The 13,371-nt window shown below is 53.4% G+C and overlaps 2 protein-coding genes across 9 annotated transcripts; one reads left to right on the top strand and one right to left on the bottom strand.

Moving 5' to 3' along the window:
* Positions 1–234: 234 nt before the first annotated feature.
* On the bottom strand, positions 235–9,283 carry CCDC159 (coiled-coil domain containing 159). Of its 5 annotated transcripts, XM_032251711.1 has the most exons (13): positions 9,153–9,267; positions 6,619–6,722; positions 6,274–6,503; positions 5,782–5,815; positions 5,440–5,528; positions 5,267–5,348; positions 4,136–4,337; positions 3,323–3,390; positions 3,162–3,238; positions 2,085–2,206; positions 1,783–1,865; positions 638–754; positions 235–465 (listed from the first exon to the last, which is right to left on the bottom strand). In XM_032251711.1, exons 1-13 carry the CDS (start codon positions 9,155–9,157, stop codon positions 461–463), a joined length of 1,218 nt encoding a protein of 405 aa, XP_032107602.1. In that variant the 5' UTR covers positions 9,158–9,267; the 3' UTR covers positions 235–460. The 5 variants fall into 5 exon arrangements, with proteins under 5 accessions (XP_032107602.1, XP_032107600.1, XP_032107601.1 ...); XM_032251709.1 differs by having other exon boundaries at positions 235–754; positions 9,153–9,270; XM_032251710.1 differs by lacking the exon at positions 6,619–6,722 and having other exon boundaries at positions 235–754; positions 9,160–9,283.
* Positions 9,284–9,467: 184 nt separating this feature from the next.
* TMEM205 (transmembrane protein 205) lies at positions 9,468–12,286 on the top strand. Of its 4 annotated transcripts, none has more exons than XM_032251719.1 (4): positions 9,468–9,578; positions 10,111–10,219; positions 10,324–10,487; positions 11,942–12,286. In XM_032251719.1, the coding sequence occupies exons 2-4, from the start codon at positions 10,120–10,122 to the stop codon at positions 12,245–12,247; spliced, it is 570 nt and encodes a 189-aa protein (XP_032107610.1). In that variant the 5' UTR covers positions 9,468–9,578; positions 10,111–10,119; the 3' UTR covers positions 12,248–12,286. The 4 variants fall into 4 exon arrangements, with proteins under 4 accessions (XP_032107610.1, XP_032107608.1, XP_032107609.1 ...); XM_032251717.1 differs by having other exon boundaries at positions 9,492–9,659; XM_032251718.1 differs by having other exon boundaries at positions 9,515–9,659; positions 10,002–10,219.
* Positions 12,287–13,371: the final 1,085 nt, after the last annotated feature.

Raw genomic sequence — 13,371 nt, forward strand, 5'->3', positions numbered from 1 at the left:
TGTTAGCATCAATTGTAGGAAGGAAGCAAGAATGGATGTAAAGAAGGAAGACCCTGGGGTTGGAGAGGGCTCCAAGGGTACTAGAGGGAGGGGCTTCAGAGCATGTCCGTGCCCCTTGCTCTCTGGGCCTCAGTTTCCCCATTCACTAGGGACCCCTAGAAAGGAAGGCTCTATGGCCAGCGTGGAAGTCCGTCTGGCCCCTCGTATCTGGACAGAATGACTTCTTGCCTTGTCATGTATTAAATCTGGCTTCACCATGTCCCCTGATTCCAAGCCCACACATCCCAAAAGACCTCTGGGGTCTCTACACGCCGCCCCCGCAACACTGAAGAGTAAATTGGGAGGGCAGGGGGATTCCTAGCACAGGAAGCAGCAGGACTAACAGTCCAGGGCGAGAAGAGGGTCTCGGCTAGTTTATTTTCTCTCTGGAGGGGTCTTCAGGGAGAGCAGTCCCGGCTGCTCAAGCTGTGGAGACAGAGAGTGGGTCAGGGCCTGACCAGGTCCGGGGGACTCTGGGGCTGCAGGGCAGGGACCGAATGTCCAGATCGGGATCTGGGCCTGTCCCAAGGGTCTAGACTGGGAGTCCAGGGCTGGTCAGGAGGGGAATGGGTGGGTGGGGGGTGGGAAGAATCGGCACCGTGTGGGAAGGAACGACGGCTCTTGCTGAAAGGTGGCTGAGAGAGGTCCTCATCAGAGTCAGAGTCAGAGTCCCAGGAGGGGAGTGGACGGCTCAGGTACCGGTGCCCCCTGTGGCCTGCAGGAGGGACAGGTACCCTGAATAGGACCCTGAAGTAACCTCCAAATATATGCCGCCCTGTGTCCCTTCATAGTATACCTCACTGATCCTTAAACCACGACCCCCAAGTCCCTTGAATGTGATTCAATGTGACACCAAATTATGACTCCAATGACCCTTGAATTTCACCTGACTGACACCTTTTTTTGTGAGATGAGGTCTCGCTCTGTTGCCCAGGCTGGAGTACAGTGGAACGATCAGGGCTCACTGCAGCCTCAACCTCCCAGGCTCAAGAGATCCTCCTGCCTCAGCCTCCTGAGTAGCTAAGACTGCAGGCGTGCACCATCACCCAGTTAATTTTTAAATTTTTTGTAGAGATGGGGTCTCACTGTGTTTCTCAGGCTGGTCTCAAACTCCTGCACTCAAGCAACCCTCCCACCTCAGCCTCCCAAAATATTAGGATTATAGGCATGAGCCACTGCATGGGGTCCCCATGGACTCATATAAGATCCAAGTGACAGGGCCAGGCACGGTGGCTCACACCTGTAATCCCAGCACTTTGGGAGGCCGAGGCAGGCAGATCACGAGGTCAGGAGATCGACACTATCCTGGCTAACATGGTGAAACCCGGCCTCTATTAAAAATACAAAAAAATTAGCGGGGTGTGCTGGTACATGCCTGTAGTCCCAGCTACTCGGGAGGCTGAGGCAGGAGAATCATTTGAACCTGGGAGGCAGAGGTTGCAGTGAGCGGAGATCATGCCACTGGGTGACAGAGTGAGACTCTGCCTCAAAAAAAAAAAAAAAAAAAATCCAAGTGACACTGAATGTGACCATGAATGACTCCTGGATGAAAACTCCAGTGACTCCTTAATGTGACCCCAGAATATTACTTAATGTGACCCCAGAATATTACTTAATGTGACTACAGAATAACACCCAGCAGATGGATGTCACTCCCAAGTAGGCTCTCTGAACACAGCCCCCCCCCCCCAGTGAAGCTAGACAATGACCTCCCACCCCTGGACAATTCTCAGCCTCCCTCACCCCTGGGGCTTGAGGCCTTGGGATGAGCCCCCAAAGACATGGTGAGGCCGTCGATGGAGTTCTGCAGCACATGCACAGCAGACCTGCAGGAAGATGAGGAGCTGGGGGTTCTGGGAGATTCCAGACTGCTCAGGGAGTGGACAGCAGTAGGACCAAGGTTGGGGGTCATGGTGGGGTGAGTCCTAGGGGGTGAGGGAGCTCTGGACTCAAGTGGGCTCCAGGTTCTGGAAGTCACTGCCAGATCCCATTTGGGAAAGGGGTTCACACGAGGATCAGGGGTCAGACTGAGGGCTGGGCATCACCATATGTCACTCAGTTCCTTCTGAAGGTCATCCTTCCAGCAGCCACCGGCTCCCTGCAGTATCTCCTCAGTCTCCGGCCAGGCAGATGTCCCATAACCCTGCTGCTTCATCTTGGTCAGGATCTGAGGTGGGGGGGATTAGAGAATAGCAATCATAATAATAGTGACAGTAGTAAAAGGTGACTGTTACACAGCACTTCTTATATGCCAGGCTGCATTCAAGTGCTTAATTCTCAGCTAGCACAGACACCTGATCAGGTAGGGATGAGTGTTTGTTATTGTTATTGTTTGTTTTTTGAGACAGGGTCTCACTCTGTCACCCAGGCTGGAGTGCAGTGGTGCTGTCAGGGCTCACTGCAGCCTCAACCTCCCAGGCTCAAGTGATCGCCCCATCTCAGCCTTCTGAGTAGCTGGGTCTACAGGCACATGCCAACACACTCAGCTAGTTTTTTTTTTGTTTTTTTTTTTGGTAGAGACAGGGTTTCACCATGTTGCCCAGGCTGGTCTTGAACTCCTGGGCTCTAGCCGTCCACCCACCTCAGCCTCCCAAAGTGCTGAGATAACAGGCATAAGCCACCGTGTGCTCAACAGGATGAGGGTTTTTTTTTTTTGATATGGAGTTTCACTCCTGTCACCCAGGCTGGAGTGCAATGGGGCAATCTCGGCTCACTGCAACTTCTGCCTCCTGGGTTCAAGCAATTCTCCAGCCTCAGGTTCCTGAGTAGCTGGGATTACATATGCCACCACACCTGGCTAATTTTTGTATTTTTAGTAGAGACGGGGTTTCACCATGTTGGCCAGGCTGGTCTCGAACTCCTGACCTCAGGTGATCCGCCCACCTTGGCCTCCCAAAGTCCTGGGATTATAGGCATCGGCCAGGATGAGTTATTATTACACCCGTTATACAGATGAGGAAACTGAGGCTCAGAGAGGTTGAGTGACTTGCCCCACAGTAACACAGCAGTGAGGGGCAGAGCTCAGATTTGAACCCAGTCTTCAATCTGATGGCAGAGGCTGACCAAAATCCCCATCCCTCCCTCTCCCATTCCTCCCCAGGGTCCCCATCTCCTCCACTCACTTTGCGGCATTTCACCTGCGTTTTCTGCATTTTCTGAATGTTCACCAGGTTCTCTGAGATCTCATCCTCCTGGGCCTCTGTGGAGGGAGGGAGCTCAAGGGAACAGGGGCTAATGAAGGACCCCCCCTCCCCCGCCCCTGGCTGTGGCTCCAGGCACTCACGGAGCTTCTGATAGATGCAGGTCACCTCTTCCCGAACCAGTTCCAGCTCCTCCCACAGGAACTTCTTGCTGAGGGGACAGTGCAGCCTAGACCTACACTCGCTGCCTGGACCCTGACCGCCCATCCCCCCAAGTCTGTACCCTCCCCACACCTCCCTGTCCATTTCCCCCCTTTCTACAGCCCCTCTACCCTCATCCCCATCCTTTCCTTCTGATCCCCAGCCTCCCATTCTTTCAGCCTCTCCCAACCCACTCAGCCTCCTATCACCTGGCCTCCACCTCCCCACCTCCTGTCCCCCGACTTTCTACACTCCCAGCCTCCTGTCCTCTCAGCCTTCCCTGCCACCTCCCCTTTCTGATCCCCTGGCCTCCTTTCTCATCCCATCTCCAGCTTTCTGTCTTCCCTGCCTTCTGGCCTCTCAGTCTCCCGTTCCCCAACCCCCACCAGCCACCTGTCTCCCCTGAGCCTCTCATCCTCTCCTCTTTTATTTATTTTTTTTTGAGGTAGCTGGGATTACAGGCACCGGCCACCATACCCGACTAATTTTTGTATTTTTAGTAGAGATGGGCTTTCACCATGTTGGCCAGGCTGGTCTCAGGTGACCCACCCATCTTGGCCTTCCAAAGTGCTGGGATTACAGCCATGAGTCACCGCACCAGGCCTCATTCCCGCTTGTTGTCCCTCAGGCTTTCCATTATCCCCCAGTCTTCCTCACCCAGGCCTCTGCCATTTCCCTGATCCTGCCTCGGTTCCCCAGTTCCTGACCTCCCTTACCTTCCGGGGACTCCCTCCTGCCCTCCCACCATCACTCACCTGTCGTGGATCTCCTGGGCCAGCAGCTGCAGGCAGCGAGTGGTGCGGGCGCGCTGCACCTCCTCACTGTCACGCAGGGTCTTCTCCAGCCCCTGCAGGCCTTGGGCCAGGGCCCCATAAAGCTCCTGCTGGCCCTGCTCCAAAGAGGGGCCCGACTTGTGCCCCTCCTTCTCTCCCTGGTGGCCTGTGGGGCTCAGCACGTCTGTAGAGAGTGTGGGACCTTGACTGAGCCCTGATCCACCCTGAACCCGGCTTGTCCTAATCTTGGCCCAGAACCCAGACTCTCCCGATTTCTCTCACCCTGGCCTGGCCCAGCTGATCCCAACAGGACCAGCTTCCAGCCTGATTTTTTTTTTTTTTTTTTTTCTTGAGACAGAGTCTCACTTTGTTGTCCAGGCTGGAGTGCAGTAGTGTGATCTCAGCTCACTGCAACTCCTGCCTCCTGGGTTCAAGCAATTCTCTTTTCTCAGCCTCCTGAGTAGCTGGGACTACAGGCGCACACCACCATGCCCAGCTAATGTTTGTATTTTTAGTAGAGATGGGGTTTCACCATGTTGGTCAGGCTGGTCTCAATCTCCTGACCTCAGGTGATCCACCTGCCTTGGCCTCCCAATGTGCTGAGATTACAGGCATGAGCCTCTGAGCCTGGTTTTTTTTTTTTTTTTTTTTTTTTAGTAGAGATGGGGTTTCACCATGTTGTGCCGAGGCTGGTCTCGATCTCCTGACCTCAAGTGATCCACCCTCTTCGGCCTCCCAAAATGCTGGTTTTTTTTTTTCTTTTGAGATGGAGTTTGGTAACCCAGGCTGGAGTGCAGTGGCACAATCTCAGTTCACTGCAACCTCCACCTCCCAGGTCCTGGTTCAATCAATTCTCCTGCCTCAGCCTCCTGGTAGATGGGATTACAGGAGCGCACCACCATGCCCAGCTAATTTTGGTATTTTTAGTAGAGATGGGGCTTCACCATATTGGCCAGGCTGGTCTTGAACTCCTGACCTTGTGATCCACCCACCTCGGCCTCCCAAAGTGCTGGGATTACAGGTGTGAGCCACCACGCCCGGCCAGATGCTGGGATTACCAGCATGAGCCACCGTGCCTGGCCTTGCTTGACCTTATCTCTGGCCAGTCCTAACCTTCAAGCTGCTGAATCTTGATTTGCTGCAAGCAGCTCTCCTTCTCCAACATGGTCACTGAGTGGTTCAGGAACTCAAAAGCCTGGGGGAAAGAGGTCAACCTTGGGGTGACAGGAAGGAGGGGAGGGCAAGGAGAAACAGAGGTTGCTGGCAACAGGGCCAAGGTGGTTCACCTTGGTCTGGGCCTGTAGCTGGCTCTTGAGTGACTCAAGTTCACATCGCAGGAGCTTCTGGGAGTCAGGAATCATCACAATGGTTTTGGCTGTGGGCAGAGGAGAGGGTGGTGAGCCAGCACTGGGAGGGGTGGGGTCTGGGGCAAGGGCAGGGCAGAGGTCAGCAGAGGCTCAGAGTAGCAGTAGGGACAGTGGGTAAGATTTAGAACAGCAGCCCTGTGATCCTTGGGCAGGAGTGAATGGGTGACCTTGGCAGAGGGTCACCTGTTGCTGGGGCAGAGGGTAGAGCTAAGAACCAGCAGGTCTTCCCTACACAGTCTCATTCGGAAGGAGCTTTCTCACCTTTGACTTTGGAAGAGCTGGTCTCCAAGGGCTTCTAAGGAAGAGAAACAAGAGCAGAGTAGAAATTTGCCCCTGAGCTGCCTCCTTGTTCACCCCAACCCAGTTTGGAGGGCTGGACAAGAGTTGGATCTCCTCAGTTCTGGGTGTCCCAAACCACAAGTGCAGGCAAAGCTGCACTCCACGCATATTCATGCACCTCCCCCTTGGGCTACACATGTTCAGAAATGCAGCTGTGTGGCTGAGAGACGCTCACAGCCAAATCCCCATGGAAGACACACAACAACACTCTTTGCTTCCATTCATTCCGTCATCCCTTCATTTAAGACTTGCTTAATGAGGGCCTGCTGAGTGCTAGGCACTGTTCTAGGTGCTGAAGACACACAGTGGGTGTGTTCATGGGAGTCCCTCTGCCTTACAGCCCCTTCCCCAAGCCCCGCAGCGGTAGATTGCCGTGGTTTTCTGCATTGAAGGGGTTTCTTAGGTGGGGGTGACCTTAGCTACGTTGTGATGCCTCTTCAAAACGTCCTGGTCATTACGGCACTCCTTCTTCAGGTCTGGGTTGGGGAAGGGGGGAGCCCCATATGGTGGAGGCCCCGAGCCCACCACTGGCATCCAGTCTACACTCCTCACTATGTCCCCAGAAGCAGGGCGTCCCAAGGTCTCCCGCTGTGGGGTCCTGGACCAGTGAGCTGTACACTCCAGAGCCATGTCCAAGGAAGAGCCTAGGAGTGAGGGCTTCCTTGAGGGACAGTGCAGAGCACTCCTTGCATTCCCAGCCCCTCCCAGCATCCCCAGCCCTACAGCAGCCCCCCTGCCATGAACCCCAGTACTTCTCACACTTCGTGTTAGCAGGCAAACACACGCTGGAGGGTGAGAGAGGTGAGTAGAGGCAGGACACAGAGTAGTCAGGGTCCCGAGGTAGGCCGGCCAAAAGAGGGTCGCTGTGAGTAGGGAAGCAGTGGCTGCTTTGAGATAAATCCCCATGTCCCCACTGCCCCCAGACCCTCCCTGACATTCCAGAGATGTCTCAGCCCTAAACTCAAGGCTTCTCTGTTATGGTAGAAGCCAAAGCTGGATGAAACATCGTCCCAAAGTCAGGTATGGCCAAGCACGATGGCTCACACCTGTAATCCCAGCACTTTATGAGGCTAAGGCGGGAGGATCATTTGAGGTCAGGAGTTTGAGACCAACCTGGCCAACATGATGAAACCCTGTTTCTACTAAAAATACAAAAATTAGCCAGGCTTGCTGGTGGGTGTCTGTAATCCCAGCTACTTGGATGGCTGAGGCAGGAAAATTGCTTGAACCTAGGAGGCAGAGGTTGCAGTGAGCCGAGATTACACCACTGTGCTTCAGCCTGGGTAACAGAGCACCAGACTTGATCTCCAAAAAAAAAAAAAAAAAAAAAAAGATGATCCCAGCCCCAAGGTTTGGGCGGGGCAGTGAGAAGGACCCAGAATACCCCAAAGTAAAATATCAGGCCTCAGAAGAACCCAAAGAAAACAGGGATATTGACACTGGCTTAAAGGAAGGGATTTCCTGGCAGGGAACAGCATGTGCAAATGCTTGGAGGTGTGGAATCACATGCTCTATGCTGTTACATTCGTGATGGCTCAATCAAGGTCCAAGAAGAAGCAGCAGGAGGTTGGCAGAGCAGCTCAAGGAAGGCATTGATGGCAAAGCCAGGAGCTTGGACCTGGCCCCACAGGTAAATGCCAGCCATAGAGTGTGAGCAAGAGAGGCCGGGCATATCTATTCAATAAATGTTAGCTGAATTGGGGCCCAGGCCTATGCTAGAAAAGGCTGGGAACAGGAAAGAGCCGAGCTCTCGGTCTCATATCCAGCTCCCCTCCCCCTCCAGTATAGTCAGGGATGGCACAGATGGAGATAACTGGGGCAGGTCTGCCTGGAGACTTTCTAGGTGAAAGGCACCTTGCCCTGAGTCACACTCAGCCTGTTCCCCCAAATCCTCTAGAACTTTCTCTTTTGTCTCCCATGCCAGGCCTTCTGCCTGGTGTCCTTTCCCTGATTCAGTCTGCCTGGAAGACTCCTACACGTCCTTCAAAACCCTACTCAGGCTGGGTGCGGTGGCTCACGCCTGTAATCTCAGCACTTTGGGAGGTCGGGGTGGGAGGATCACCTGAGATCAGAAGTTTGAGATCAGCCTGACCAACATGGTGAAACCCCATCTCTACTAAAAGTACAAAATTAGCCAGGCGTGATGGCACACGCCTGTAATCCCAGCTACTTGGGAGGCTGAGGCAGGAGAATCACTTGAACACAGGAGGCAGAGGTTGCAGTGAACCAAGATCACGCCATTGCCTCCAGCCTGGGCAACAAGAGCGAAACTCTGTCTCAAACAAACGAACAAACAAAAACTACTCAGCATATCTTCTGTAAAATCTTCCTTAATCCTTTTTTAGGCTCCTATTTTATGAGCACCTAATTGAGTGCTGGGCATCCCTAAGCCCTCACTGGATCTTCACACCCACCCTGTGATGTACACATTTTTCTTCTGCCTGAAATGTCCTAAGCTGCCCCTCCAAGAGTCACTGCCTCAGGGAGGTCCTCACTTCCAGGGGCAGCAGAACATAGTGGTTAAGCAGGGAAACTCTACAGCTAGATGGCCTGGGTTCAAATCCTAGCTCTGTCCCTTCCAGCTGTGTAATGCTGGTGGCGTTCCTGAACCTCTCCATGCCTCAGTGTCTGCAACTATAAAAACGGGATGTTGGGGCCCTGCGCAGTGGCTCACGCCTGTAATCCCAGCACTTTGGGAGGCTGCGGCGGGCAGATCACGAGGTCAAGAGATTGAGACTATCTTGGCCAACATGGTGAAACCCCGTCTCTACTAAACATACAAAAATTATCTGGGCGTGTTGGCGGATGCCTGTAGTCCCAGCTATTCGGGAGGCTGAGGCAGGAGAATAGCTTGAACCCGGGAGGCAGAGGTTGCAGTGAGCCGAGATCGCGCCACTGCACTCCAGCCTGGCGACAGAGCGAGACTCCGTCTCAAAAAAAAAAGGGGGGGGCATGTCATAATATCCACCTTACTGGGCTGTTGTGATTAAATGAATTAATCCATGCCAGTGCGTGGTATACAGTAATGGGAATCTGTGTTTGCTCTGAAATGTCACGCTGAGAACCTGAGACTTAGGGACCGTAGGAAGCCTGGGAGGCTTGGAGGCGAAAAGGAGAGGCATTTGAGAACCAGCTCAGGTCCCCAATCGTGTCTCCTCTCTCCCCGCCCACCCCGGTTTTGCTTCCGCGTCCCTCTAGGGAAAATTATTTAGGGAAAGGGGCGGGGTCATCAACTTGGCCCCGCCCCCTGAATTGTGAATTCCGCACCCTCCCGGCTATAGACGCCCACCTACCACATACCACCTGTTCATGATCTCCCGTCAGGGACCGCGAAGCCAGGCCTCAGCTGTGATGCTGAAATTTGATCCCGCGGGGACACCATCGCATTAAAAAGCTCAAAGGCTGAAGTAGTCACAGAGAGGGGTGTGGCCGGCATTTTAGTTCCGCCCCTGCCGGAGTAGCCAAAGGCCTCATTGGCGCCTTCACGCTTAGTAGCCGTGGTGTAATTGGATAAAAGCCCGTGGAGGGGGCGGGATCCCAGGTGAGTTTCTACCAATCGATTAGTTAGTCCCCAAGAGGGCGGGACAGAAAGCTGCAGATTTACGATCCGATTGGTTTCGGGCTCAGCTGGGAGGCGGGACGAATTCTTGGTTGGGGGAAACCCACCAGGGGACACGGTGGAGGAGGGGTCACTGTCCACCCGGGGGCGGTGGAGTGAGGTAGCGAATTCAGCCCGTTTAGCCCCGGCGCCTCTGTTCTCGGAATCCGGGCCCTGTGGTTTGAGGTCCCTTTTCCTAACGGTGGGATTGGTGTCTTCGGGATGAGATTTGGGGTTTTCTCGGGGGCTTTGGGGAGCTTGACCTTACATCTCGGATTGTGTTATGAAAGGGGTGGTCTTGGCTGTCGGACCTGGATCCCTGCGGTGATATTTGGGAGTTAGTGGGGTGGTCTCTGAAAACCTAGGGTTATAAGCTGGAGCTGCTGGGGCTGAAATTTGGGGGACTCTGAAGTGGCATGGAGATTGAGGTCCAGACAGCCTGAGATCTTGAGCGCTGACATTTGGAGAGATGGGGTCGAGGGTTGCCTTTGGGCCCTGACTGCTTTGGGCCTTTCTCACTCTCATTCCGGGGCTGCTTTGCCAGAATCTCTGATGGATTGGCCTTTACCCTGTCCCTGAGCGGGCTCACAGGGTCTGAAGGCCACGCACGAGGCAAAGGTAAAGTTCTGAGCCACCCGGTGCCTCCTTCCCAGGGCTGCAAGATGGAGGAAGGCGGGAACCTGGGAGGCCTGATTAAGATGGTCCATCTACTGGTCTTGTCAGGTGCCTGGGGCATGCAAATGTGGGTGACCTTCGTCTCAGGTAGGGACCTTCAGCTTGGACATCATGGGTACCTGGAGTGGGGATGGAAATAAGAGGGGAATCTGGAGGTGCCCTAACATCCCTATGGCCCCCATATCCTGCAGGCTTCCTGCTTTTCCGAGGCCTTCCCCGACATACCTTCGGCCTAGTGCAGAGCAAACTCTTCCCTTTCTACTTCCACATCTCCATGGGCTGTGCCTTCATCAATCTCTGCATCTTGGCTCCACAGCACGCCTGGGCTCAGCTCACATTCTGGGAGGCCAGCCAGGTACGTGGGCTTGAACGCCACTACCCTCTGGAGACTTGTTCTCAAGACCCCAGTGAGCACCTATGGCTACACCTTTTCCAGAAAAAAAAAAAGTGCCCCTTCTTCCTGGTGGATACAAAGCTGGGCTCTTGATACCTTTGAGCAGTGCACAGCCTGTACAACAGTCCCTATTAGCCCTGTCTGCCCCCTCAGCATCTCTCTACTAGCTGCTGTTCCCTCTCTTCCTGCTGGCAGGGCCTGCTGCCAATCGGTGGTGACTCAGCTAAGCTAGGATATTAACCCCAGCTTATTGTTTAAAAACCAGCCCGACTGGGAATTTACGGTTTCCTACCCGCTTCCACACATTTTTCTGGCCACAAGGCAAGAAACCATCTCTGCATCTCAGATTTCTCGACTCTAGCCTTCCCCTGCCCGCATTATGTTCCACAGATGTGGGCAAGTGAGACCTGATAGGTTTTTCAAGAATAATCTCATAGAGACAGTAGGGGAATTATAGGTAACTAGAACTTCACAGACTGTTTTTTTCTTTCTTTTAATTATTTTAATGAAACAGGCTCAGAAGGTATTCAAAGATTTAAAAAAATAAAGATGGGGTTATAGCAACGTGAGAATGGCAAAAATATTTTTCTTAATTATGAAAATAGAGATGAGAGTCTTGCTGTGTTGTTCAGGTTGGTCTTGAACTCCTGGCCTCAAGTTATGCTTCCACCTTTATCTCCGAAAGCACCAGGATTACAGATTATGGGCATGAGCCACTATGCCTGCCTTCACATACTTTTTGGGGTTTTTTTGACTTGTTTGTGACAGGGTCTTGCTCTGTCTCTCAAGCTGGAGTGCAGTGGTGTGATCTTGGCTCACTGCAACCTCCGCCTCCTGGGTTCAAGCAATTCTCGTACCTCAGCCTCCTGAGTAGCTGGGATTAGAGGCAGGTGCCACCACGCCCAACTAATTTTTGTAATTTTAGTAGAGACAGGGTTTTGCCATGTTAGCCAGGCTGGTCTCAGACTCCTGACCTCAAGTGATCCACCCACCTCAGCCTCCCAAAGTGCTGGGACTATAGGCATTGAGCCACCATGCCCAGCCACTCAAAGACTTTTTATTCACTCTCTGTGGGTCCAGTGTCAGCTTCTGGGGTCTGGGCTGTGGCCATTGAGGCAAGAGATCCTACCCTGGGGACTTCCAGTCTCAGTATCAGAGGAGAGGAGGCTCGGGAGGTTTTGCAGGGGGTGGAGGAGGTGGGGATGGAGCCTTTCCTTCAGAGCTGCCAGTTTCAGAGTAGGAGAGCTGGAGCTCTGCTTTGGGGCCCTCAGTCTGGGTTCAAGGAAAGACAGGGAGGCAGGCTTTTGATCCAGTGCTGTCCCCACCCCCAGCCCTGTGCTGTTGAGAAGGGCCCTCCTTAGGGCCCCTCTGGCCTCCCAGGCATGGCTTACCTTCTCCTCTGCTGTCCCTGCCAGCTTTACCTGCTGTTCCTGAGCCTTACGCTGGCCACTGTCAACGCCCGCTGGCTGGAGCCCCGCACCACAGCTGCCATGTGGGCCCTGCAAACTGTGGAGAAGGAGCGGGGCCTGGGTGGGGAGGTACCAGGCAGCCACCAGGGCCCTGATCCCTACCGCCAGCTGCGAGAGAAGGACCCCAAGTACAGTGCTCTCCGCCAGAATTTCTTCCGCTACCATGGCCTGTCCTCTCTTTGCAATCTGGGCTGCGTCCTAAGCAATGGGCTCTGTCTTGCCGGCCTGGCCCTGGAAATAAGGAGCCTCTAGCATGGACCCTGCATGCCAATAAATGCTTCTTTGGAAATGGCTGCTGTCTTTTCTTTTCCCCGCCTCCATGAGAAGCAGGGGGACGGACAGGCAAGGGTAGAGCCGAGGGCCTCAGTTTCCCCATTCATGAAGCATGATGATTTGGAGTATCAGGCATTGCAGCCTGTAAGTCTCTCCTATAATGATGCCCATTTACTGAGCACCGGCTGTATACCAGACATGTTGTTAACCACTGATATATCATGTATTATTTGTTTTGTCTTTTTTTTTTTGAGATGGAGTTTTGCTCTTGTTGCCCAGGCTGGAGTGCAACGATGCAATCTCGGCTCACCGCAACCTCTGCTTCCTGAGTTCAAGTGATTCTTCTGCCTCAGCCTCCCAAGTAGCTGGGATTACAGGCACGTGCCACCATGCCTAGCTAGTTTTGTATTTTTAGTAGAGATGGCGTTTCTCTATGTTGGTCAGGTTGGTCTTGAACTCCCGACCTCAGGTGATCCACCCACCTCAGCCTCCCAAAGTGCTGGGATTACAGGCATAAGCCACTGCACCCGGCATTCTGTCTTGTTTTTAACGTAGGGTCTCACTCTGTCACCCAGTCAGGAGCGCAGTGGCATGATAGCTCACTGCAGCCTCCAACTCCTGAGCTCAAGCAATCCTCCCACCTCAACCTCCCAAGTAGCTGGGACTACTGGTACATGCCACCAGCCCCAGATGGTTCTGATCCAAGAGTACAATCATTTCTTACCCCAATGACATTGGGGTGGCCATGTGACTTGCTTTGACCAATGAAATGTGAGCAGAGGTGGCATGTACCCCTTCCAAGGAGAAGTGCTGCAAAACAGTGCATAATTTGCTGCATTTTCTCTCCACAAAACCACCATCATGGGAACCAAACCTTAGCTGTTGGGCCCATGAAGTCTTGGGGGTGCTTGTTACTAAGCATAACCCAGTGCCTCCTAACTAACCCACTTCATCCCCATTCATCCACGTGGCAGCTCTTGGGGCAGCTACTTTTGTTACCATAAGGCAGTGCGGGTTCAGAGGTTCAGCAAATTGAGTGAGGTGAAGTTGCTGGAATTCCAACACCAGCAAAGCCTGAGTATTTCACAGAGAGATCCAACCCA

This window comes from Sapajus apella, unplaced genomic scaffold, assembly GCF_009761245.1.
Source record: "Sapajus apella isolate SASKATOON/1434 unplaced genomic scaffold, GSC_monkey_1.0 scaffold77, whole genome shotgun sequence".
NCBI lineage: Eukaryota > Metazoa > Chordata > Mammalia > Primates > Cebidae > Sapajus > Sapajus apella.

Coding starts and splice junctions, on each gene's coding strand:
- TMEM205 (XM_032251719.1), top strand. CDS start 10,120: ATGGAGGAAGGCGGGAACCTGGGAGGCCTGATTAAGATGGTCCATCTA. Junction 10,220..10,323: donor GTGGGTGACCTTCGTCTCAG/GTAGGGACCTTC, acceptor CATATCCTGCAG/GCTTCCTGCTTTTCCGAGGC. Junction 10,488..11,941: donor CATTCTGGGAGGCCAGCCAG/GTACGTGGGCTT, acceptor TGTCCCTGCCAG/CTTTACCTGCTGTTCCTGAG.
- CCDC159 (XM_032251709.1), bottom strand. Junction 6,504..6,618: donor TTTGCCTGCTAACACGAAGT/GTGAGAAGTACT, acceptor CCTCACTCCTAG/GCTCTTCCTTGGACATGGCT. Junction 4,338..5,266: donor CAAGATTCAGCAGCTTGAAG/GTTAGGACTGGC, acceptor CACTCTCTACAG/ACGTGCTGAGCCCCACAGGC.